General features: G+C 39.7%; 1 protein-coding gene across 2 annotated transcripts; it reads left to right on the top strand.

Annotated features, from left to right (window-relative positions):
* Nucleotides 1–4,460: 4,460 nt before the first annotated feature.
* On the top strand, nucleotides 4,461–25,198 carry mfsd13a.S (major facilitator superfamily domain containing 13A S homeolog). Of its 2 annotated transcripts, XM_018227450.2 has the most exons (10): nucleotides 4,461–4,817; nucleotides 13,360–13,481; nucleotides 13,854–14,103; nucleotides 15,019–15,098; nucleotides 16,673–17,122; nucleotides 18,435–18,552; nucleotides 19,878–19,974; nucleotides 21,128–21,299; nucleotides 21,844–22,037; nucleotides 24,273–25,198. In XM_018227450.2, the coding sequence occupies exons 3-10, from the start codon at nucleotides 13,939–13,941 to the stop codon at nucleotides 24,524–24,526; spliced, it is 1,530 nt and encodes a 509-aa protein (XP_018082939.1). In that variant the 5' UTR covers nucleotides 4,461–4,817; nucleotides 13,360–13,481; nucleotides 13,854–13,938; the 3' UTR covers nucleotides 24,527–25,198. The 2 variants fall into 2 exon arrangements, with proteins under 2 accessions (XP_018082939.1, XP_018082938.1); XM_018227449.2 differs by lacking the exon at nucleotides 13,360–13,481 and having other exon boundaries at nucleotides 4,463–4,817.
* Nucleotides 25,199–26,513: the final 1,315 nt, after the last annotated feature.

Raw genomic sequence — 26,513 nt, 5'->3', positions numbered from 1 at the left:
TCCAAGGCTATTATATATATAGTTTTTTTGCCTCGGGAGAAACACTCAGCTAATCAGATGCCACCAGGTCTTAACTTGAGAGGAGCAAAGCAGATGTTCTGAACAAGCAAAGGGGCACGTGCGTTTCCAAGGTTTTTCTAAGGAGTTCAGGGAGTAGACGAAAAGTGTAGTCAGGCAGGCCGGGGTCGGTACAGGCGGAGTTCAAGCAGGGTCAGACAGGCAGTAGTCGGTACAGGTGGAGTTCAAGCAAGGGCAATCAGGCCGGGGTTGGTACAGGCAGCGTTCAAAGAATAGTCAGGCAGGCAAGGGTCAATATCGTTAGAGTTCAGAATAGTTGGGCAGGCAAGGGTCAGAATTGGCAGAGTTCAGAAAAGTCAGGGAGGCAAGGGTCAGAACTGGAATCAAACACGACAGAATCACACCCAGGTAGTAATGAATTAGACCTAACAACAGGCAACATTTATGGCCTAGAAGTTCGTGCCGCGCGCCATAGAACCAGGACTAAGAAGAGGAAGAAGCCTGCAGTGAGCGTCCCTGTCGGCCCACCAAGATAAATCCTTACATAAAGCAAATGGAACGTTTTTGGGCAAGTGGAGAGCTCGAGGTAAAAAGAAAATATTTGGAAGCTCCACAGATTTTCCGAAACATTCAGAATAACCTTCTTTTAGGAGTGTCTACACGAAGGGGCAATAATAGATTTCCTACATGTTGTGGTCAGGCCCAAAAACTAGCAATCTGTGAATTCAAATGCCAGAGTGGCTGCTGTAAAATTCCATAGACAGTCACTTATTGGGCCTGTGGTGCGCTCTTTGGACCTCTATGACCTTCAATGCCAAAGTGATCAAAGTATCATCCAGTAAATGGCATCTCATCTTCTTCAATATACATCTAGTGATAGCTTTGGCGTTTGGTTTGCAGGTGTAAAGCGTTCAGCACTGAAGCATGTTCTACAAGTAACTACAGGGCTCCCCATTAATCTTGTGTTCACAATATTGTATGTGTAATCTATTAGCTTCCACCCTACATGAAGAGACCTGAAGCCGCCCCATGAATACAGCCTATATTCACGAAGGCTTTTTAATGTTAATTTAACTTGGAATCCTATTATTCATTTTCTTCAAACAAACAGATCCTTGGCACCCCTCAAAGTTAAATATACTAAGCAGACACACTGGCAATAGGCTTCTAATTTAGGCTGTCATCCTGTCTTAAACTGTTTACCTTTCTAACAGGTGTTTAACCACCACAAAGGGAGCGTAACATTCAATTGCCAGGACCTGCTTCCAATGTCAACACCTAAAATATGTACATTTTATTCTTGAGCAAATACATAAACAAGGTGTAGTATATGGAGACAGTACCTAGCGTTAGCATGAGCTCCCTTAAGAGCAGGTATACACTGTGCATTACACCGTTATCCAGTGTTCTGTTTGATGCCTTGTTTCTGCAAGCAATGTGGTACTTGTGATTTATAGCTTATATTACCAGCTATAGTCACTTTGTATTTTAAAGCAACTGACTCAGTAGGGCATATATATCAATTAATGAAATATAGTAAACTGTACCACTCTCTATTTTGTCCCCAATAATCCCATACAGGTAAATACAGAGGCAGAATTTCACTCTAAAGTAGCAAGCTTCATACAAAGCAACTTAAAGGGATTCTCTCATGATTTTTATGATGTAGTTTTTTTTTTCTAAATTACACTGTTTACACTGAAAATAATTCACTCTACAATATAAAATTTAATTCTTGAACCAGCAAGTGTATTTTTTTTAGTTGTAATATTGGTGTGTAGACGCCATCTCAGGTCATTTTGTCTGGTCATGTGCTTTCAGAAAGAGCCAGCACTTTAGGATGGAACTGCTTTCTGGCAGGCTGTTGTTTCTCTTACTCAATGTAATGGAATGTGTTGTATCGGGACCTGGATTTTACTATTGAGTGTTGTTCTTAGATCTACCAGACAGCTGTTATCTTGTGTTAGGGAGCTGTTATCTGGTTACCTTACATTGTTCTGTTGTTAGGCAGCTGAGGGGCAAAGGGAAGGGGTGTTATCACTCCAACTTGCAGTACAGCAGTAAAGAGTGACTAAAGTTTATCAGAGCACAAGTCACATAACTGGGGGCAGCTGGGAAACTGACAATATGTCTAGCCCCATGTCATATTTCAAAATTAAATTTAAAAAATCTGTTTTGAGAAATGGATTTCAGTCCATAATTCTGCTGGAGCAGCACTATTAACTGATTTTGAAAATGTTTCCACCCCCATAATAGTATCCATTTAATAAATGAAAACACACGTTCTTTTCACCCCTATGGCATTTATTAGATCTGCATTCATTAAATGGTGAGTTTTAACTTTCATTCTTTAGCTCTTAGTCTTTAGGCGAAGTGACTAACGCTGGCGAAGATTCGAATTTTCGCTCTGGCGATTGGACGTTACTCCGCAAATTCACTAGGGGAGCAAATGGCTATTCTGCCCAATTGTCACCCTAACTGGACTTCTGCCAGAGCCCCACCTGCCACTGCTCCGTATTCTCTGTAATAATTAAACAATATCTTGTACTTGATCCAAACTAAAATACAATTAATCCTTATTGGAAGCTTAACCAGCCTATTGGGTGTATTTAATGTTTGTAGACTTAAGGTATGAAGAATTTACAGAAAGATCCCTTATCCGGAAAAATTCAGGTCCCCAGCATTCTAGATAACAGGTCCTACATCTGTATATTCCGAGCAATGTGCTGGTGCTATGGACCTGTATTTAATTGACATATTGCATGTGTGTAACTTTAAAAAAATACACACTAGAACCTATAAATATATTCTTTGTACAGCACTTGGTACACAGTCTAGTGCTGTAGAAGAGTAACAATACTAAAATCATTGCTACTGTGAAATGCAAATATCTGTAAAAAGGAAAGTTCCTTAAGTAAATATACTGTGTGCGATTCCTTATTATATACAAACATAAAGAATGTGTGATTTTGTCACATTGCAGAAATGATGAGGGAGAAGGCGTTACAATTCCACGTCTTCATGAAGCCAAAACTTATCATGTTCGGCTACTTCTACAGGCTCTTTCACATGGGCAGTTTTACCTGCGCTCCCCTGCGTTTCGCTTTCTTCCGTTCAGCCGCAGGAGTACACGCACTCAATTATTGTCAAGGGTCTGTACTCACACAGACGCATGTATGCGCCGAACGCAGGTGAACATGCTGCATCCCACCTGCATTTGGCGCTTACATGCATCTGTGTGAGTAGAGCCCCCTTCACAATAATTGAGTGCATCTACTCCTGCGCTCCCCTGCGGTTGAACAGAAGAAAGCACAACACAAGGGAGCGCAGGTAAAACCGCCCGTGTGTAAGATCACTAAGACTTCTGAAGAAAGGGAGTTTAGGCAAATGAAGCCTTAAAGAAAAAGTAAAGTGAAATGGGTTGGGAATACTACTTTTTAGATCAGGGGTCCCCGACCTTTTTTACTCGTGAGCAACATTTGAATGTAAAAAAAGAGTTGGGGAGCAACACAAGCATGAAAAACTCCATGGGGATGCCAAATATGGGCTGTTATTGGCTGTTAGGTAGCCCTTATATGGACTGGTAGCATACAGGAGGCTCTATTTGGCTGGTTTTTAAACAACCAAAACTTGCCTCCAAGCCTGGAATTCAAAAATAAGCACCTGCTTTGAGGCCACTGGGAGCAACATCCAAGGGGTTGGGGAGCAACATGTTGCTCGCGAGTTACTGGTTGGGAGGCCTGGACTGGCAATCTGTGGGTTCTGGCAAATGCCAGAGGGGCTGCTATAAGGTGCCATAGAATGTTACTATTTAGTGGGCTGGTGGGGGCTGTTTGGGCCTCTGTGTACTTGGAATGCCAGGGCCTATTTTAATTCTCAGTCCAGACCTGCTGGTTGGCGATCACGGTTATAGGGCATTCCACCTCCTTTCATTAACCTTTCTCCGCCAGCAGGTGCTTTTTTTTATTAAAAAAAAAATGCACCCGACCGGTTAGTCTTCTTTTACCCAGCAGCGGCAACACCTTGATTATTTCAGCCAACACCCTTATCTCTGCTTATAAAAGTCTAGTAGGAAAGGGTGCTAAATGCTCTATCAGGAGGGTAAAAATACAAAACAAGTACATTAAAAAAACAAGAGCTTATATCCAATGGTTGCCCAGCAAATGAGAGGATTGAATTTGACAGTTGTGAGTGTGAACAGTGAGATGGTTTGTGTGGCCCAATTAAAGGGGGATGTGGGGACTTCAGGCACTGTAAGAAGGTTGAGCCAATAAGTGACATTTAGGGATTCCCTCCAGCTCTAACTGCCAGTTTCTTACCAATAGTTGAGACAGGGGCAATACTGTGGGTCCAACAGCTAAAAGGGCACAGGTTGGATCTCCCCTATAGATCAATGTTATCATTAGAATATATCCACCCAGCCCTAAGCAGAAGAGTAGTTCTAATAACAGCCTGTAGCCATTAGACAATATGGTATTTTATCGTAGTTCGTCTGCAGCAGTAACAAAACCCACAGGGCATCGGGGAGTTAATGTGCTGGTGTGGAGGAGACGAGCAACACACAGAAACAACTCCAGGGCCCCACAGCGTGTCCCACATATTTGCATCTCTCCTGTACGTGCAGAGCTGAAGTAGTACTGACGCACACACTTCCTCACATCCGGGTTCTTATCCATCTGCTCTCAGTAGCGCAGCTGGGGGAAGAGGAAGTGAGCAGTACCACAAGAGGTAGCGGAGGGGGGATTCGACGGTCCCACCGTGGCTGAGGAGGTTTCAGGGTCCCGGACCTAATCATGGAGGTGAGTGCTTTTGGGCAGTGAAGATTGAGGTTGTGGAAGAAATACAGCAGTTGTGGGAAGCTGTTCTGCTTGTGGGGAGACTGTTATTGCAACAGCTGGGCATCCACCAAGATTTTCGGAAACCGGGATTTTCTGGACCTGGAATTTATAATGTTAATTTAGTGAGATTTTTGGTTTGCTCCGTTTTTGGAATGGTTTGACCCGATTCCATATGTGGCACCCATGTACCAGCTGTGAGTTCTATATATAGGTGTGTATTATTGTTTCTATGCTTAGTTCTGCTTTATCTGGATCAGTCTGATATAATGAGGGGGTGCAGCGGGTACTGGCGTCAAGCCCCCTGGCAGAGGTGGACCCCTAGATAGAAAATCAAAATGTGCGGGTCCTGAAAGGGGCAGGGCTTGTGGTTGTGGGTGGGGTTTTGGTGTAATTGGGTCATAGTCAGGTGCAGCTAAGGGTCTTGACTGTGCATGCATGGGGAATACTTTTAACCTATTGGCAGGGACATTGGGCTAATAATTGGAGCCCCCCCCCAGCAGAGAGCCCTGCTAATGTAGTTGTACCGGCCCCATGTCACTGTATACCGTTATATAATACACAAAAGCCATGAATATCCTGTAAATTATATCCTTATAAACGGTGAGTTCTGATGTAATTTCTGTCACATAACTCCCTAAATCTTGTGTATTATAATAAATAAAGTACCCCCAGTTGCAAAATATGAGGATATTATAAGTTACCTCGGAGTTCCATGACCTTTATAAAAACACTCGGCCTTCTGCCTCGTGTTTTTATATGGTCATGAAACTCCTCAGTATCGCCAAACAAGCCGATCTTTCCCTGATATGCCACTAACGGGCATGGTTATATCGGGGGTAATCGGAACGTTAAGCCCTATGGCCCTCTCCTCGATTCGTACGATTGGATCTTTGCGTCTTTGGCCACCGTAAGCCATGAATATCTTGTAAATTATATCCTTATAAACGGTGAGTTCTGTACCCCCAGTTGCAAAATGGAGGATATTAGAAGTTACCTCGGAGTTCCATGACCTGTATATTAACCTGTATTATATGGTCATGAAACTCCTCGGTAACTTATAATATCCTTATATTTTATAATAGGGGTACTTTATTCACTATATATTACACAAAATCCATGAATATCTTGAAAATTATAGCCTTATAGTTATAGCCTTATAACTTATGTCATCCGTTATAAATGGCGAGTTCTGATGTCATCAGTTATAAACGGTGAGTTCTGATGTCATTTCTGTCACATGACTCATTGGATCTTGTGTATTATAATAAATTAAGTACCTCCTGTTGCAAAATATGAGGATATTAGAAGTTACTTCGGTGTTCTATGACCTGTATAAAAACACTCAGCCTTCCGCCTCGTGTTTTATATGGTCAGGAGACTCCTCGGTAACTTATAATTTACAAGAGGGGGTACTTTATTCACTATATATATAAATATACATACACACATATATATATATATATATATATATATATATATATATATATATATATATATATATATATATATATATATATATATATATATATATATACACACACACATACATATACATACATAACAAACCACACTCGCAGGTCTTATAGTGACATGTTTTTTTTTGTTTATTTCAACATTTCGGCTTGCAACTTGAGCTGTCCCCATATATATGTATGGGATCCAATATCTGGAAACCCGTTATCCAGAAAACTCTAATTACGGAAAGGCAATCTCCCATAGACTCCATTTTAATCAAATAAACTAAGTTTTTAAAAATGGTTTCCTTTTTCTCTGTAATAATAAAACAATACATTGTACTTGATCCAAACTACGATAAAATTACTCCTTATTGGGTTTAGTAAATGGTTACATGATTTTCTAGTAGATTTAATGTATGAAGATCTAAATTACGCAAAGATCCATTATCCAGAAAACCTCAGGTCCTGAGTATTCTGGATAATGGTCCAATACCTGTATTAGAACTGCCCTTGTCTAGGCATAGAGACCTTAATTTTTCTTGCCTGGCTTCTAAAATACATAATAGCAAAAAAATCTGTGAAGCATCAAACAGCTCCAAGCAGTATTTATAAATGGCAAAGTTTTTATTTAACGGTGTAGGCACGCTACATGTTTAGGGCCAAGCCCTTGGCCCAGTTTTCATATACTACTTGGAGCTGTTTGATCCTTAGCTGAAAGTTTCCCAGAACTTGTTGTCATCTAAAATACCTGAAAGGCATCAGCAGTCGAGAGAATGTGCACTGCTCTACTATCAGGTTGTGGGCTGACAAACACCTTAAATACCTGTAGTGGTAGGTGTGAACACAGATTTTATTTAGGCAAATGGGCACAAAACGTGTAAGGCTTCCCACTGTTATTTGTCTAAATAAAATCTTTTACACTGGACTGTCCTGTGGGATCTGTTAGTGCCTGCCGTTCCCCCTTTCTCTGGTATGATACCTCCACCTTGGGCTGTAGGTCTGCGGCATGTGCAACCCAGGCCTCATGTACTAACTGGTGAGATTTTTTTCTACTAACATGGCTGTGTAGCAAGAATTTTGTATGATGAGTGAGTTTTTGTCTAAAAATGCATTAGGAGCCAAAGGAGGCAGTCTGCAGGATCTCAGTTGGTGTTTATATATAAAATGTAGACAGAGGATTGCACTCACATGATTTAATGCAAAAATTCTTGTTTTTATTAAAGCAGAAAGCTAACGTTTTGGCTAGCACTCTTAGCCTTTATCAAATCAGTACTGTGAGTGTGATCCTCTCTGATTTTCTGGCTATCGCACCTAGGCACAATATACCTACTATACGAGTGTGTGTGTGTGTATGTATGTATGTATGTATGTATGTATATATATATATATATATATATATATATATATATATATATATATATATATATATATATATATATATATATATTTATTATAATATAGAAGGAGCTTCCAGTATGGGAAGCCATATGGTGCACAGAGAATCTTGCCACAAAAAAAAGCACATGCTTGTTATATGAATGTGTGTACAAGCGTTTCAGTAACTCATTATGTGCCCTCCCAGTGCAGGTGGCTATTAAAAAAACAAGTCAAACTATTGTTTCCCCCCAACTGGAGTGGAGACTGTATTAGCTCGCACCTCTGGTGGGGTAAACAATTTGGGGTAACCTTTAAGTTTTAGAGTTCTGAAGAGACAGGGGAAGAGAAGTAACTTGTGTGGCACAGTGAGTACGTTTCATAGACAAATTTAAAGTAAACACTGAACATTTGGAAACCCGATATCCAGAAAGTTCAGAATTACGGAAAGGCTGTCTCCCATAGGCTCCATTATATAGTGAATAAAGTACCCCCTCTTGTAAAATATAAGGATATTATAAGTTACCGAGGAGTTTCATGACCATATAAAAACACGAGGCCGAAGGCCGAGTGTTTTTATACAGGTCATGGAACTCTGAGGTAACTTCTAATATCCTCATATTTTGCAACTGGGGGTACTTTATTTATTATAATACACAAATTTCAGTGAGTCATGTGACAGAAATTACATCACAACTCACCGTTTATAACTGATGACATCAGAACTCACCGTTTATAAGGATATAATTTACAGGATATTCATGGCTTTTGTGTATTATAATCAAATAATCCAAATCTTTATATTTGATTTCCTTTTTCTCCGTCATAATTAAACAGTACATTGTACTTGATCCCAACTAAGATATAATTAATCCTTATTGGAAGTAAAACCAGCCTATTGGGTTTATTTAATGTTTACATGATTTACTAGCAGACTTAAGGTAGGAAGATCCAAATTACAGAAAGATCCGTTATCCGGAAAACCCCAGGTCCAGAGCATTCTGGGTAACAGGTTCCATACCTGTTATCCAAAAGAGGATATGAAGTGGTACAAGATGACACCCGCTAACCCTACTTTTTTGGAATCGGCTATTGAAAAGGTGTTGGTTAAGAGGTTCCTAGTTGTCTGGTTCTAGACAGGTCAAAGGTATAAAGCAGGGTTTGGTCTCCTTTAAGGCTTGTGACACACGGGCAGATTCTGGGAGATTTAGTCGCCTGTCGACTAATCACCTCTTCTTCTGGGCGACAATCTCCCCGAACCGCCTTCACATGTCTTCCCGTCTGCTATAATGAAAAGTCCCCTGCGCTAAAGAACACGCGGCGCTTCATTTTCCAAAGTTGTCTCACGAGGAAACTTCGGGCGACTTCGGAAAACGAATCGCCGCGTGTGGTTTAGTGCAGGGGACTTTTCATTATAGCGGACGGGAAGACAAATATGAAATCATACATAATTTAAAGCAGCTTTTCATTATACAATAATTATAAATGTTCAATGGTATTAAAAGTTCTTTGTAATTGCAGTTGAAACCATTTGTATTTTCAGTATGCAACAGATGTGGTGGGTGGAATTTCCCTTTATTTATCTTTGTAGTTCTATATTTAAGTTGTGAGTTCTCTATTCTGAAGCCGAGCTGCCCGCCATGCGTGATACAACATGTGCCTATGAATGCGAACAAGGAATTCAGCCTGCGGTTACATCTTACCATTTTGTTTGGGGGCTTTGTGAATGATTAGCAGCCATTTAAAGGACACTTTCCAGGCAAATACTGCTTTTATTTTTAGATGAATATACAGGTATGGGATCCTTTATTGAGAAATCCATTACCCAGAAAGCTCCAAATTACAGAAAGGCCGTCTCCCATAGACTGCATTTTATCTAAATAATCTATATAGTTAAAAACAGTACCTTGTACTTGATCCAGACTACTCTAATTAATCCTTATTGGAAGCAGAACCAGCCTATTGGGTTCATTTAACATTTACATGATTTTCTAGTAGACTAAAGGTGGCCATACAGGGGCCGATAAAAGCTGCCGACAGACCGAGTCGGCAATTTATTGGCCCGTCTATGGGGCCCCCCAACGGGCCGGATCTCAATCGGATGGGACTTAAAATCCCGTCGGATAGCGGCCGCATCTGTTCGTTGATGTGATCCGACCGCCCGTTCCCATTCGTAGGGCCCAACGATCGGATCAGCCCGATATTGCCCACCTCAAGGTGGGCATATCGGAGAGAGATCCGCTCGTTTGGCGACATCGCCAAACAAGCGTATCTCTCCGTGTATGGCCACCTTTAAGGTATGAAGATCCAAATTACGAAAAGATTCTTATCCAGAAAACCAGTGCCGGACTGGCCCACCGGGATACCAGGAAAACTCCCGGTGGGCCCAGGTATTAGTGGGCCTTCTTGTTTCTAAACATTTGGCCTATTTCATGGTCATTCCCTATTTTGTTATGGGGAAAAATGCTTAATAATGGGAGCATATTGTAAGTATATATAAAAGACTAGGAGAATAAAGAGGTTGAGTGAGTAGAGGAGGAATAATAGTTTGGAAAGGTCCACTGTCTAAGGTTTTCTGGTGGGCTCACGGTTTTAGGTTTTCTGGTGGGACAAGGTCTAAGCCTTTCGGGCGAGCCCCCGGTATCCCAGTCCAACAATGCAGAAAACCCCTGTCCCAAGCATTCTGGATAACAGGTCCCATATCTGTACATAGTTCAGTGAAAGAGAGGGATATTCATCAGCCTGCTTTCTTACAGCCCTGCAGAATATGTTGCCTCTTTATAAATATGTGTTAATAATAACAACAATAACGATTCTAGTTGTCTCTCGGCTAAGAAACAGTCAGAGGTCTGGAATATTTTGGTTTTTCTTAGTTTTACTTGCCTTAAAAATATGTCTACCCTCACTTGTATGCAGCCGAATAGGTTACCGTTATCTGGAAATCCGAATTATGGAAAGTCATCTCCCATAGACCCCATTTAAAACAAACAATTCTAGTTTTTTTTTTCCTTTTGCTATGTAAGAATAAAACAGTACCTTGTATTCAATACAAACGGAGATACAGTTCCTTAATGGAGGCAAAATAATGTTACCATAGTATTTCACCATATTAAAAGCGGCTACCATATTTGTGATTGGAAATGGAGCATGTCTCCCACAAGCGCACTTCTCCCACAAAGTTAAAATGTAACATTTTACCTTGAATACACACCAGAAGTGGATATGATATTTGCACTAGTTTAGAGCTTTCAAACCTCATAAACAGGCAGGTGTAACCAGAGAGAGCATTTTGACCTGTGGCTTATATGAGCAGGTGAGCTAAGTAAGCAGCTTTGTAATGGGGAGTCTGAACACTTTGACTTGTGCTCTGGTTCTCTGTTGCTCTCCTGGGGTTGCTGGGAATTCACAATGCTGTGGGTACATAATATTTGCAAACCATTTTAATGATATATTTTTGGGACTTCTGCAAGATTTAGGATTCGATCCTAACTGTCCTTATTATTCTTAGTACAGGTATTGGACCTGCTATCCAGAATGCCTGTTTTTTTTTTTTTTAAATTTGGTAGGGATGCACCAAATCCACTTTTTTGGATTCGGCCGAACCCCTGTATCCTTCACGAAAGATTCGGCCAATACCGAACCGAATCCTAATTTGCATATGCAAATTAAGGGTGGGAAGTGGAAAACATTTTTTACTTCCTTGTTTTGTGACAAAAAGTCATGCGATTTCCCTCCCCTCACTAATTTGCATATGTAAATTAGGATTCGGGTTCGGTTCGGCCAAGCAGAAGGATTTGGCTGAATCCTGCTGAAAAGGCCAAATCCCGAACCGAATCCTGGATTCTGTGCATCCCTAAAATTTGGGTTCATCATGCCTTAAGTCTACTAGAAAATCATGTAAACATTAAATAAACCCAATAGGCTGGTTTTGCTTCCAATAAGGATTAATTATATCTTAGTTTGGATCAAGTACAAGCGACTGTTTTATTATTACAGGGTATAGGTAATTATTTTTAAAATTTGGATTACTTGGATAAATAAAAAAATTCTGTAATTGTGAGCTTTCTTGATAATGGGTATCCGGATAATGGAACCTGCAAAGGTATGGAATCTGTTATCCAGAATGCTTGGGGCCTGGGGTTTTCTGGATAACGGATCTTTCTGTAATTTGGATCTTCATACCTTGTCTACTAGAAAATCATGTAAACATTAAATATAAACCCAACAGGCTGGTTTTGCTTCCAATAAGAATTAATTATATCTTAGTTGGGATCAAGTACAAGCGACTGTTTTATTATTACAGCACATTAATTTTGTGGGTGTTGGTGTGTTTTGGGGTGTCTGATGTTCCTCTAACCTGTGTGTAAGGTGATTCAGAGAATGAGTGTAACCCCTTATAGCCTAACCCAAGAGTTATGTGTGGTTGATTGTCCTGTTTTCGTGACAGAAGCAGAACCATATTATTGGGTTGATTTAAAGTTTACATGATTTTCTAGTAGACTTAAAGGGATCCTGTCATCAGAAAACATGTTTTTTTTCAAAACTCATCAGTTAATAGTGCTATTCCAGCAGACTTCTGCAGTGAAATCCATTTCTCAAAAGAGCAAACAGATTTTTTTATATTCAATTTTGAAATCTGACATGGGGCTAGACATTTTGTCAATTTCCCAGCTGCCCCTGGTCATGTGACTTGTGCCTGCACTTTAGGAGAGAAATGCTTTCTGGCAGGCTGCTGTTTTTCCTTCTCAATGTAACTGAATGTTACAGTGCTACGCAATATGTTGGCGCTATAGAAATACATGTTAATAATGTGTCTCAGTGGGACATGGGTTTTTACTATTGAGTGTTGTTCTTATCTTGTGTTAGGGAGCTGTTATCTGGTTGCCTTCCCATTGTTCTTTTGTTTGGCTGCTGAGGGGGGAAAGGGAGGGGGTGATATCACTCCAACTTGCAGTACAGCAGTAAAGAGTGATTGAAGTTTATCAGAGCACAAGTCACATGACTTGGGGCAGCTGGGGAAATTGACAATATGTTTAGCCCCATGTCAGATTTCAAAATTGAATATAAAAAAATCTGTTTGCTCTTTTGAGAAATGGATTTCTGCAGAATTCTGCTGGAGCAGCACTATTAACTGATTCATTTTGAAAAAAAATTTTTTCCCCATGACAGTATCCCTTTAAGGTATGAAGAACCAAATTACAGAAAGATCTGTTATCCGGAAAGCCCCAGGTCCCGAGCATTCTGGATAACGGGTCCCGTACCTGTAATAACAACCGGAACATTATGCTTGCTTTGTTGATGAAGGGCTTGGTTACCTGCATACCAGCTGTTTTATTTTTCTTTTATTCCCAGGGAAGCCAATGTCTGTGTCCCTGTGTATCCCTTGAACTGAAAACTTGATTGTTCTTTCTATAGACCTATCACACTAGCAGTCAGCTTCTACTGCACAAGGATTGTGTTTGGTTAACTTCACCTTTGCTGCATGCTTCAGGGCCGGTCACTTGATTGGTCCAGATGAAATAATTCGTCTTGTGTCACATTCTGTTTTTTTTGTTGTGTATTCGCTTTAATGGCCAGAAGGAAATGTTTTAGAGGCTTGTTGGAAAATGACGGCTTCAAGCCACATTCATTCTTCTAATTAGGTCACTAATGGTAGGTTGTGTAATTAACAGATCTTAATTTGCCAGAAACTTTGTGACAACTAAAACTGAGAAAACTGATTAATGCACGAAACCCAGCCCAGATCAGCATATCTTCTGCACATCTGCCATTGACTGCTACATGGACTCGGCAGGTCTGAGTACTTTTTTTTTATTCAGACTTTTTACACCCTGTGGGTTTAATTTAAAAAAAAAAAAAAAAAAAAATGTTCTACTAAAAATTTGGAGTTTATAGTAAAAAAAAAAGAAAAAGTTTTTGGCATTCGAAGTTTGATAAATAACCCCCTGAATGTTAGAACTGACTGGGATGGTGAGAAAGAACATTGGAAAAGTGAGAAACCCACCATATGAAGACATCTAAATATACAGCAAAATAAGGTCCTCTGCTTCAAATAACTTAAATTCCAATAATGTTTACCAGCATGTTTTTCACTTTAATGTTTATAGTGAGACAGAATTATGATTTTTTTTGGATTATATTCAATTACATGGATTTTGTATTGCAGGCCGATGGAGGATGGGATCTCTGTATATCCACAAGCAACATGGAAAAGCGGAGATGACCCCTGTGTGTGGCTTAAGAACTAAATCATGGGCTTAAGACCAAGTTGCGTTGCTTCGCACCTCTCCACGGCTGTTCTCTATGGCTCCCTGTCATTTTTTATTTCTGTCCTGCACAATGTTTTCTTGCTTTACTACGTGGACACTTTTGTGTCAGTTTACAAAATCGACAAACTGTCCTTCTGGATTGGAGAGGTAGGTAAAGTGTTTCTCTGTACGGATGTGTAATCAGGAGTATTTGTATGATGTTGTGGTGTTCCAGCCCGTCGGTAAGCAAAGCTGCATCAGCTGATTTATCACAGCCACATGTAATAATGTTTATAAATTATTAAAATACAAGGTTCTACAGGCACTGCTTAAGGGAACTTCCTGGACTGCATGTTTAGAAAGAAAAACGTTGATCTGTCAATACTACCTTGGAATAAAAGTTATATGTTGGTTGCTTCATGAAACGTTGACCCAGAATAAACTCCATGGCCTTTCCAGCATACTTGAGTCTTTTAGTGGTTAATTACTTTTACCAAAGGATAATTGTTTGTTGCTGTGATCACACTTTGTCCTTTTATAAGTGTAGTGTAACCTAATAGTCATATGTCATTTAGCTTAGCACCTAACAATGTTGTGCTTCTTTTTTTTTATGCATTTCCTTGAACGTTTCTAAGGGGCAGATGCATCAAGGGTCGAATATCGAGGGTTAATTAACCCTCGATATTCGACTGGGGAATGAAAATCCTTCGAATATCGAAGTCGAAGGATTTTGCACAAATACTTCGATCGAACGATTAAATCCTTCGAAACGAACGATTCGAAGGATTTTAATCCAGCGATCGAAGGATTATCCTTCGAACAAAAAAAGTTAGCCAAGCCTATGGGGGCCTTCCCCATAGGCTAACATTGAGTTCGGTAGCTTTTAGGTGGCGAACTAGGGGGTCGAAGGTTTTTCTTAAAGAGACAGCACTTTGACTATCGAATGGTCGAATAGTCGAACGATTTTTAGTTCGAATCCTTCGATTCTAAGTCGTGGTCGAAGTAGCCAAAAAAAAACTTAATGAATGGGCCCCTAAATGTTGTAATGTTGTAATTCTGTTTCACTGACTTTTTACATTCCAGACAGTCTTTTTAATCTGGAACAGCCTAAACGACCCCTTGTTTGGATGGATTAGTGATCGTATCTTTCTCAATGCAAAACAGTGAGTTATTTTGCTCTACAATTAACATTGTGTATTTATATTAGGGATGTACCGAACCCACTATTTGGGATTCAGCCGAATCCTTTTTGAAAGATTCAGCCAATACTGAACCGAATCCATATCTAATTTGCATATGCAAATTAGGGGCGTGAAAGGGAAAAGAGGGAAATATTTTTTAACTTCCTTGTATTGTGATGAAAAGTCACATGATTTCCCTCCCCGCCCCTAATTTACATATCCAAATTAGGATTCGGATTCAGCCAGGCACAAGGACTCGGCCGAATCCTGCTGAGAGGCCGAATCCTGAACCGAATCCTGGATTCAGTGCATCCCAAATTTATATATTTATACATTTGTATTTCGCTGTTTTTGAAATGATATATTTGTTTGTGTAAGGTAAGGTTGGATAAGCAAAATGATCCCAAAACAACAAAACAAAATTGAATATGTTCTAGTTGTTTTGATTAGAAGTCGCAAAGTCAACCGTGTAAATAATGCTCAAGAGATTCACTTTAGGAGACCAATGCTCATAATTTATGCTGGGCGGGCAAAAGTTATTCGTATATATTCAATATACTGTAATACATGTCGTAGGACTAGATAATAAAATTATGTCACACAGATATGCTGGTGGAGCCCTAGGGCTGGTGAGAACCATGAAAATCTGACTCGTAGGCTTGAGTTGGATAACCCTGTCCTAGGCCCTTAATTCATTCAATCCTTTGCCAGTAGAGAAGGTCTAAATGGTAATATCTGCATAGCGACAAAAACACCTTCTGAGCTATGTGCATATTATCATTACTGCCATTGTTTTATTATGGCAATATAAAGTGCACGGTATTTGAAAATCCTCCTTCTTTATTACTGAATGGCTTAATTATGTGTACTGACATAAAGCTTCAGATGCTGGTAAATCTTAAAGGAAGAATAACACCAAAAAACAAGTGTATTAATGTAATGAAAATAGAATGTATGTTTATTATAGTATGTAAAGAACACGCTTACTGTTTTCAAACTTTATGATCTTACAGGAGAAGGAAAGGTTAAAATAAGTAAGTTTTATCAGAAAGGTCTATATAAATACACCAGTAAACCCTCAAAGTAATGCTGCTCTGAGTCCTCTGTCAAAAGAAACACAGCATTTCTTTCTTCTATTGTGTACACATGGACTTCTGTATCAGACTTCCTGTTTTCAGCATAAACCTCCAGGGCTAGGGCTTGAGCATGCTCAGTTTGCTCCTCCTCTCCTCCCTGTTGTAATCTTAACTCAGAGCTATGAGTGAGCAGGGAGAGACTTAAGCAGGAAGTGATGTCACACCAAGCTAATATGGCTGCTGCTATCCTAAACTAACAGAGAGCTTCTAGAGCTGTTTATTCAGATATGGCAAAGCATTCTACAGAATAAATATAGTGTTATAGCTTTCACAATTGTGGCTAATCTATTGGCAATAATCTCTCTCTCTGTAGCTTTCCTTCTTCTTTAACAAAGACATGTTCTATTTTGCACAAAGAGATTTTAGTGCACATTTGAAAACCAAAACAGCCAACTTTGTGCTACTTTTTTGTTTTTACAGGTCCAGTGTAGATATCTCAACATCAGAAGTGGTGCTAAAAAGACTGAAGGCTTTGAGCCAAAATGGACCCTTGTTTGCAATTTCCTTTTTAGCCTTTTGGGTTGCCTGGGCTCATCCTGGTTTACAATTCCTTATCTGCCTGTGCCTGTATGACAGCTTCCTCACCATGGTGGACCTCAATCACAATGCCTTGCTAGCAGACCTGGCTGTATCTGCAAAGGAGAGGACTAGCTTAAACTTCCACTGTTCACTGTTCAGTGCTATTGGATCCCTTTCTGTGTTTGCATCCTACACTGTGTGGAACAAAGAAGATTTCTTCTCCTTTCGGATATTTTGTGTGCTCCTGGCAGCCATCTCTGCTCTTGGGTTTACAGTGTCAACATGGCTGCTCAGACAAAGATTCAGAAGTGGAGCAAGAGCCAGTATTGACCAGGATTCCATATTGAAAGAGTATGTGTTCCAGAAATACTAAAGCTCATTAAAAAAAAGAAAGTTCACGAAAATTAAAATTTCATATAAGCTTCAGCACACTGAAATAGGAAACTTTTTTTTAAATACAATCAATAATTAAGAATTCTGTACCATTTTTGAAATAATCAAGTTTATCTGCACTATTCCTCTCTCATAATCTGTTCTCCACATTCTGTCTTCATTAAGGAGTTGGGTGTCAGATGAAAGATCCAATATATCTTATAGGGGGGCTCCTTTTGCCTAGAAGATGTATTAGAGCTCAATCTGTTAAAATCATCAGACACCATGTCTCTCTACATGCAGAATTTTGTTTGTACTGGAATCAGTTATTTGAGTGAGCTCAAAGGAAATGAAGCCCCCCTATAAGATATATTGGATCATTCATCTGACACCCAACTGCTGCATGAAGACAGAATGAAGAGAAAGAGATGCTGAGAGAGAAATAGTGACCATAAACTTGATTATTTCAGAAACGATGCAGGATTTTTAATTTTATTGTATTTAGAAAGTTTCTTACTTCAGTGGAGGAAACATTTTTCGCAACAATTCCCCTTTAAACTCTCAAGTGTGTTGTATAGTGTATGTTTTTATGTTGCTAACATCACACCCTTGGGTCAAATAAGGTTTTAAACTTAATCCTCTGGGTGCAAACTAAAAGGATACATTTTGTTACTTACCTGTAGTGTCAAACAGAGACTCACCTCTTTTGTTTGGTATAGGTGGTAAATAATAATGGTTGAGTGGAAAAGCACATAGGCCATGGTGTGGAGTGATCATATTTCTAGCAGAGCTTTCTTTTCAGTAGTGTAGATAGTGCACTTGACATGACACGGCCGCTTCATGCTTGATGATATTCCTTGTTTGAGAAGGCTGTGCATGGTTAATATTGTGTAGACGGCTATGGACCATAGAGTGGAGTTCAGTAAGAGATCAAATATATATATCGACAGGTTTGTAGAGCAAAGTTAATCCTGGTCTTACTGTGCACGAGTTTGCATTCGTTTCCATAACAAATCTTTCCAAATCGAAACTAAACAAAGCTTTGTTTGTGATGGCTTCATGTTTTCCATCCCATTTGTGCTAAAGAAGATGCAACACTCACCGTAAAAGTGCAGTTAATTAAAGTTAATGCAGTTTTATTTTGAAATATATATATACTGTATATCATAAATATGCCCCTCTATGTAATAAGAGCAATGCTGCTGCACAGTTTACTAAAAGTAGCATTATAACTTGTTATTGGTTAACGTTCCAATATGTTATAACAAAGCTGCTTTTTTTTCCCCTCCAGATTATATGTTAATGAACCTTTGGCTTCTCCAGAGAAGAACATCACTCTCATTGAATACCTTAAGCAATTGTCTAAGCACCGAAATTTTCTATGGTTTGTCAGCATGAACTTGGTACAGGTATGCCGTGCACTATTATCTGCCGGGGCTTGTTGATTTCCCACATCTTGCCATGAATAATTTGTTGTTCATTTATTTTCTTTATCTGCACAATGTAAAGGAATCCACACTCACAGGGTTCATATTACGGTAAAGGTGGTTTTATTGTGGAGCACACACACATTGTGTACCTTGACCTCCAAGGGGCTTGGATTGGAAAAGTCCATCAACCACTGTATTAGAGTGTAATAGCTCAGAATGCGGGGCCCCCGTACAACGACACATGTCCTGAATTGGTGGCTGCTGCTTAGTGTGTCCACGCAAATGTTATTTAGCATTGCCTGTTCTGTATCACAACCGTGTAAATATGTGTTAAGCTCCCTTGTACTGCACTTCAATCAGTACTTTTAAGGCTTATGTAATACTTAGCTGAAATACTTCAGTGGAGAAATGCAAAATGTCTCGCTGAAGGGAAATGAGCTCAATTGTGCATTTCTGGGCAGAAATTTGGCTTTTACTTGAGATTGCATTGATAACAATTGACTATTGTGTGTTCGCTTTAGGATGAAATATGCCAATATAGCAACACTATGGGGGGTTATCAAGGTCCGAATTTATCTCATGTCAAACTTTGAGCAACTCCGAATTCCTGAATTGACCTTATTTATGAAGAAAAAAGCCTGAAAAAAAATAGGGTCGGGTAAACTTCGGAGCTTTCCCCGAAAACTCTGAATTGTTCGGAGTTTTGCGCAAATACTACATTTTTTTCTGAGTTGTTTGCGGAGAAACCCCAGAATCATCGGATATTGGTACGGACATCAGCTCAGACACTGGCACCTTCCCCATTGACTTATACGGGACTCGAGAGTTTTTAGATGCCGGGGTTTCAGATTCTGAGTTTTTAGACCATCGGGCTTTAATAAATCTCAAAAAATTCAGTTTTTTTTTTTGCTCCCAAAACTCCGAATTATTTGAGGTTCAGATATTCGGAGCTTGATAAATAACCCCCTATGTGTGACATAAGCCCTAGATAACAATGATGAATGCTTAGAATTAGGAAAATGTAGAATTAGGGAGTGTGCTGTATTATGGAGTGTGCATTTCAGTGCCTGTGGCCGTTTCCTCTGTGCTTATTCATCGCTTAATGATTTATAATGTATAAAGACTCTCCTGTACCGTAGATGATATCAGTATGTGCATGGACAGCTTCAACATACAGACTGCCAATATACAGAGAGGAATTTTGTACCACAGTCATAGATCCATAGATCCTAGTAATGGTTACCGCTACATTAGGCTTTGAAGGGCTGCAAATGTGTTTATGTTTGTTATTGTTTCATCTGCAGGTTTTTCACTGCCATTTCAACAGTAATTTCTTCCCCCTCTTCTTGGAGCATTTACTCTCTGATAGGATCTCTCTGTCCACAGGTTCATTCCTCCTTGGTAAGTATAAGGAGGTTGTACTTTGGTAATCAATATCCGAGAATAATCTCTCTGTTGTTGTAATGCCACACTGAATAACAGCTTTTTTTATCTGCTGTAAAGGAGAACTAAAGCCTGTATAAAGAAGTAGCTAGAAATGTTGTACATTATGTTTTGTGCTTCTGTACCAGCCCAAGGCAACCACAGCCCTTTAGCAGTAAAGATCTGTGTCTCCAAAGATGCCCCAGTAGCTCCCCATCTTCTTTTCTGCTGATTCACTGCTCTGTGCTGCTGTCACTTACTGAGCTTAGGGACCCACTCACAATATACAGTACACATAGAATAGAAATGTCACAATATAAGGCTGATTAGTAATTAATACAGATAATTACTACATGGCAGCACAGAAACCAGTGCAATTAGCATCAGAATTTAATAATCCGCCTTGAAGCATCATCTTATATTACAGGCAAATCCCATTTTCTGCTGGATAATTAGTGACGACCCCTAAGCTTAGCTTCTCAACAGCTGCTCAGAGCCCACTGAGCATGTGAGTGTCACAGACACTTTCCAAGATGGTGACCCCCTGTGACAAGTTTGAAGTCCTGGATCATTGCTGCTATTGACAAGCTGAAACTTTAGGCTGGTGCAGTAAGTTCAGTATGGCAATTTTATCCACATTCATTTTTAAGGTTTAGTTCTCCTTTAAAAGACAAAAACAGTAAAATTGATCTCTCGTGGTAAAAATAAATTTAACAGGAATATTTATCTGTTAATATTTATTATCTCAATAAAGTGTGCAGGTAAAGCCACCCATGCATGCCATGTACTGATGGTATACAATTTTCGGTAAGTGTATGGTGGATCAGTGACCCTGCCCAATATCTATTCTACAGTATATACTATGGATTTTTGTTGGTTTCACAAACAGGCCAGTTTGAAAATTGCCAATTTACCTGTTATTCCGAAATAGTCAGTCTGTTGGTCCAAACGAGTGGAACAGTATAACTTCAGCTATACAGTGTATGGTCCCTGGAATGATATCCTTCCAATTAGATACTGTGCAGGATAGGCTTGGGTGTAAGGATATATAATCACTTGTTATTTTTTTTACTCTGATATGTTCAATGGAAGTCTCCAGCATTATCATAGGTTCTTTTCTCCCAATTTTCAGGTATTTCTTATATAGCTCCACATTTGAACAACATGTATTTCCTGTCCATGTGCCAAAAGTACGGTGTTTACAGTGTTGTACGATGGATGTTTCTACTGAAGCTGTTCCTCAGCGTTGTGATGCTTCTCGCTGGACCTGACCAGATCTCTTTGCTTTGTATATTTATAGCCAGGTCAGTCCCCTCTGATTGATGCTGCAAATGGTTATCTACTGAACTTAAAGTGTCAGCCCAGAGGTACAGCTAATGGCAAACATTATTTCTGCTAGTGCCGATTGCCATTTGCATGAACCATCTTCCAGCCCAAGTCCAGGATTGTTAATGTTGAAAAACACTCAAGGGGGAAAGGGTTTGAAGGAAGGAGAGTGTGTTTGTGAAGATTCTCATTCATCCAGGTCATGGTTTATCTTTAGGAATAAGTCAAATCAACTGGACTTGCTGTGTTTTTTTCTTGAAGACGTTTCATCAGCAATTCAGAATGAATTGAGAAAGCTCGTTGGATGACTGGTGAAACGTCTTCAAGAAAAAACACAGCAAGTCCAGTCGATTTGACTAATTTCTACAGATAAGACGAGGAGAGTGTCCAGGAGATGGACTGTTTTCAGTGTTGTGATTTTAAATCATATAATGATTGGTCATTGCTACCAGTCTCCCTCTGTGCTATAGCCACTGCTTATTATTCACTGAAACACCGGTAATACTTCTTCTTTTATTCCAGCAATCGTGTTTTTACTGAGGGGACCTGCAAACTTTTGAACTTGGTTATCACAGACTTGGTGGATGAAGATTTTGTGTTGAATCGGAGAAAGCAGGCAGCCTCTGCTCTTTTATTTGGAATGGTAGCTTTAGTAACTAAGCCTGGGCAGACCTTCGCCCCTCTCGTCGGCACTTGGGTGCTTTGTGTTTATACAGGTAAATCATTTCTAGAACTTTTAAATACTGAAAATTCTTGGTGCGGACCCCTCAAGTTGCAAGTGCTGTCTGAGATACGTGTGTTCATTTCAGTTGGAGTTTCTTAGGTTGCTTGTTGCATCAGAAGCCCACAGTGCTAGCATATGCCAAGGCATCTCCGAATTCTCCAGCCTTTATCTCTGCATTTATTCCACTGCCCTAAACCACAACATGACAACAGTATTGCTCATATAAATACAAAACACTAGCTGTGGTATAATATAAATAAATATATCTATCTATATATATATATATCTCTCTCTCTCTCTCTCTCTCTCTCTCTCTCTCTCTCTCTCTCTCTCTCTCTCTCTCTCTCTCTCTCTCTCTCTCTCTCTCTCTCTCTCTCTCTCTCTCTCTCTCTCTCTCTCTCTCTCTCTCTCTCTCTCTATCTCTATTTATAGCACAGACTTATTTTAGATTATTCTTATAAAATCATGCACAGTTTGCATAGTAAAAGAGTGAAGCAAGTCTAATGCTCCAGAGACTGTGCCAGTGTAAATAACCATGTATAGTGTCGTGTGTAGTAGAATGACCTGGAACCATTCATTCATAAGTGTTGCATGCATGTAAATTTTCTCTTTAGGGCAAAGACACACAGTCAGATTCGGAGAGATTAGTTGCCCGGCGACAAATCTCCTCTTCTTCGGGTCAACTAATCTCCCTGAACTGCCTTCCCCTCGGCTAGAATTTAAATCGCCGGTGGGATGGCACTCTGAACACTTCCGAAGTCGCTGAAGTTTCCTCGAGTGCCATCCCGCCGGCGATTTACATTGTAGCCGAGGAGAAGGCAGTTCAGGGAGATTATTTGACCTGAAGAAGAGGAGATTTGTTGCCGGGCGACTATTCTCCCCGAATCTGACCGTGTGTCTCTGCCCTTAACAGTGCCAAAAATGAAAGTGTTTTAAAGTAATAAAAATATCATGTACTGTTGCCCTGCACTGGTAAAACTGATGTGTTTGCATCAGAAACACTACTATAGTTCACATAAACAAGCTGCTGTGTAGCAATGGTGGAAATTGAAAAAAGTCTATATGCCACAGATTTAATATTGGATAACAAATAACACCATTATGTTCTACTGAGCTTATCTGCTGTGTAACCGGAGCCTTTTCTCCTCTGAATGGCTGCCCCCATTGCTACACAGCAGCTTATTTATATAAATAAAAGTAATGTTTCTGAAGCAAACACAGCAGTTTTACCAGTGCAGGGCAACACTGCATTATATTTATAACACTTGTTTTTTGATGTTACTGTTCCTTCAAATTAGACATTCAGAGTTATGCTGATAAAACTTGGTCCTAACTTCAACATTATTTACACAAAAAAACATACATACTTGCACCCAATGAATGGCAGCAACCCCCCCCCCCCAAACAATAGCACATATATACGTCGCCTTTAGGAGAATTAAACCTGTAAAAAAAAAAAAAAAAACACCTCCCCCCCCATGGCAAATGCCCGTAATTTTTTACTCATCCCTCCGTGTAGATTCTGGCCTCGGAGTTCCCGGCAGCCATCTTATTTCTTCGGTCTTTTTGCGCAGTTGGAGTAAATTTTCGTTCCCGATCCACTGCGCATGCATCAAAAGTCACGAAAATGTCCTAAAATTTTGTGACTTTTGGCGCATGTGCAGTTTTTCAGAACCGGAAATTTACTCCAACTGAGCATGCTCCGAAACTTCCGAAAAAGACACGAAGATTACCGGAGAAGAAAAAGATGGCTGCCGTGAACTCCGAGGCCAGAATCTGCACAGAGGGGTGATTCAAAAATTAGGAGCATTTGCCCGGGGGGCAGGTAGGCTTGGGGGAGGGAGGGAGAGGGGTCTACCCAGGTTAGGGGGGAGGGTTTTTTTTTTATTACAGGTTGAATTCTACTTTAAAGGGGACATATACCCTGCATATAACTCAAATTTCGTAAAATTACTCTGTGTTCTTTTGTGCAAGTTTGCCACATACATTGATTTAATTTCTGTAGATTTCAATCAATGAGGAGAGATAGAACAAAGTAGGGAAGTTTCAGAAGATGCTTTTGCCATTCTAACTGACCCTTGTCTGGGTCATACAGTGGGCTACACATTCATGATAATAACAGTATAAAAACGACAAATATTTAATATTAAAAAAATAATAAATTGCGAAAGTGCTCAGAAGAGAATATATGTGGCCTTTAAAACTGTAATCTTTCTTTTCCCCGTAGGATATGACATCTTCCAGAGGGACGCAATGAATAATATCAGCACTGAACCACATTTGGAATCCAGCACAGTGCTGACCACAAGGCTCCGTCAGGGATGCTTTTATCTTCTTGTCTTTGTTCCAATCACTTGCGCTTTGCTGCAGCTTTTCGCTTGGTCTCATTTTACTCTGCGAGGGAAGCGTCTGCTTGCTGTGAAATCTTACAGGCAGGCCTTGCCTCTAAACCTACCCTCCCAAGATGTCAAAGCTATATGACCATTTTGTAGTTTAGTAACTTCAGACCTTGATGGGTTTTTTTTTATATATATTTTTATAGTTCTTGTTAAAAAGAAGTATTTAACTGACAGATTTAAATTAAATTACTATTCCTGGCTCAGGTGAAATCCAGGATGTATTCATAATGCAACGGAGACAAACCACATTATCTCTCTCTTGTGCACATGTAGGAAAGCACAAAGGCTACGCTGGTACACAAAACAAGCAGCTCTTCTGGATTCTCAGTCCATGTTGTCCTGGTTATCAAATGGCTCTGTACTGGTGCCGCACCTTTTACAGTGGAGGACTGGTTTTCTAGAGTACATATGGACCTGTCAGCCACTGACCGATACATGGTGGTCTTTTATTTCCAAATGTTTTGGGCTGCTAGAACACTGCCACATCACCTCTTTCTTATCCTCCTGTGGAAATGTCTACAGAAGGTTCTCCAGCTCTTGTGAACTAATCTGCCACTATCCTTGGAGCTAGTGAAATACTTGCTATGAATGCTGGGGGCATTGGCTCACAACCAAGGAAGCAATAGGCTTGATAAATACTGTACATTCCTCTTGTATGATCGTTTTATGACGGTGCTAAAGAGTATAACGTTTTAAAAGTATATTTTTAACAATGAAATTTAGATATATACCTATAATACACAAAAGCCATGAATATCCTGTAAATTAGTCTTATAAACAGTGACTAGTGATGTCATCGGTTATAAACGGTGAGTAGTGATGTCATTTTGGTCACATGACTCCTAAAACTAGTATTACAATAAATAAAGTACCCCTTGTTGGAAAATATGAGGACAATATAAGTAACCACGGAGTTCCATGACCTGTATAAAAGCACTCGGCCTTCAGCCTCTTGTTTTTATATGGTCATGGAACTCATCAGTGACTTATAATATCCTTATATTTTACAATAGGGGCTACTTTATTCACTATATAAAATGCAAGCACTTGTATTTAATTGTCAAGGAACCTCTTGACTCCCTACCCCAGTTGACTAATCCCTTCAGTATACTGTACTATGGTTGGTGTGTGACAAACTCCCCAACCCAACCAGGTTACATGCAGAAATATCACTTGTCTAAAAAACTATAAAATCATCTTTTTAGTTTCAATCTTAATGTAGCAATATAGGACATATATATTGGGTCTCTCTTATGCTGGGCATACACAATATGATCTGCTTATTTGGCTAGGTCGCCAACTGAGAGGATCTTTATCCAATTTGGACACCAATGCTTAGCTCCAGATTGGGATGATCTAATAGTTTGGCCCCAGGGCCAACAATTGGATCATAATGAGAATGTAGGAAGAGCAGCTGGGAGAGAATCACAGCAACACGGCAATGTTGCCCTCATTCAACAGAATTTTATAAACTGCCTGACTGATATCTGAGATCTGTCATACAGGCCATTTGAGAGGCCCAATAAACTGTCATCTTGGGCTGACTTGGCCCCTGTATGACCACCTTAAAGAAACCGTAACACCAAAAAATGAAAGTGTCGTAAAGTAATGAAAATGTAATGTACTGTTGTGCTGTACTGCTTCAGAAACACTACTATAGTATAAAAAAAGCTGCTGAGTAGCCATAGAGGCAGTTATTAAAACACAGGATACACAATAGATAACAGATAAGTACTACTACAGTTTATAGAAACAAGCTTCTGAGTAGCCATGGGGGCAACCATTCAAGCACAGGATACACAGTAGATAACAGATAAGTACTACTATAGTATCCTGTGCTTGAATGGCTACCCACATGGCTACACAGCAACTTGTTTATATAAAAATTGTTGGGGTTACTGATCCTTTAACTTGAATATAGCCACAGAAGGCTGCACCTGGAATGCAGGTAACAGTCTCCAACTGGATTGTATTTACACCAGGTTTAGCAACCAATAAGAAATTTGCTTTTAATCAAGTATTCAAATAATTATGGAGTACTAGTTGATAGGTAACTAGTAGTGATGTGC

This window comes from Xenopus laevis, chromosome 7S (assembly GCF_017654675.1).
Source record: "Xenopus laevis strain J_2021 chromosome 7S, Xenopus_laevis_v10.1, whole genome shotgun sequence".
NCBI lineage: Eukaryota > Metazoa > Chordata > Amphibia > Anura > Pipidae > Xenopus > Xenopus laevis.
The sequence above is the reverse complement of the archived record's forward strand: the minus strand, read 5'-3'. Positions and strand labels throughout refer to the sequence as shown.

What these genes read in the sequence shown, in the direction of transcription:
- mfsd13a.S (XM_018227450.2), top strand. Translation starts at nt 13,939, where the DNA reads ATGGGCTTAAGACCAAGTTGCGTTGCTTCGCACCTCTCCACGGCTGTT. An exon ending in CACAGGTTCATTCCTCCTTG is followed by an intron (nt 19,975 to 21,127) that starts GTAAGTATAAGG and finishes CCCAATTTTCAG; the next exon opens with GTATTTCTTATATAGCTCCA. An exon ending in CTTTGTATATTTATAGCCAG is followed by an intron (nt 21,300 to 21,843) that starts GTCAGTCCCCTC and finishes CTTTTATTCCAG; the next exon opens with CAATCGTGTTTTTACTGAGG.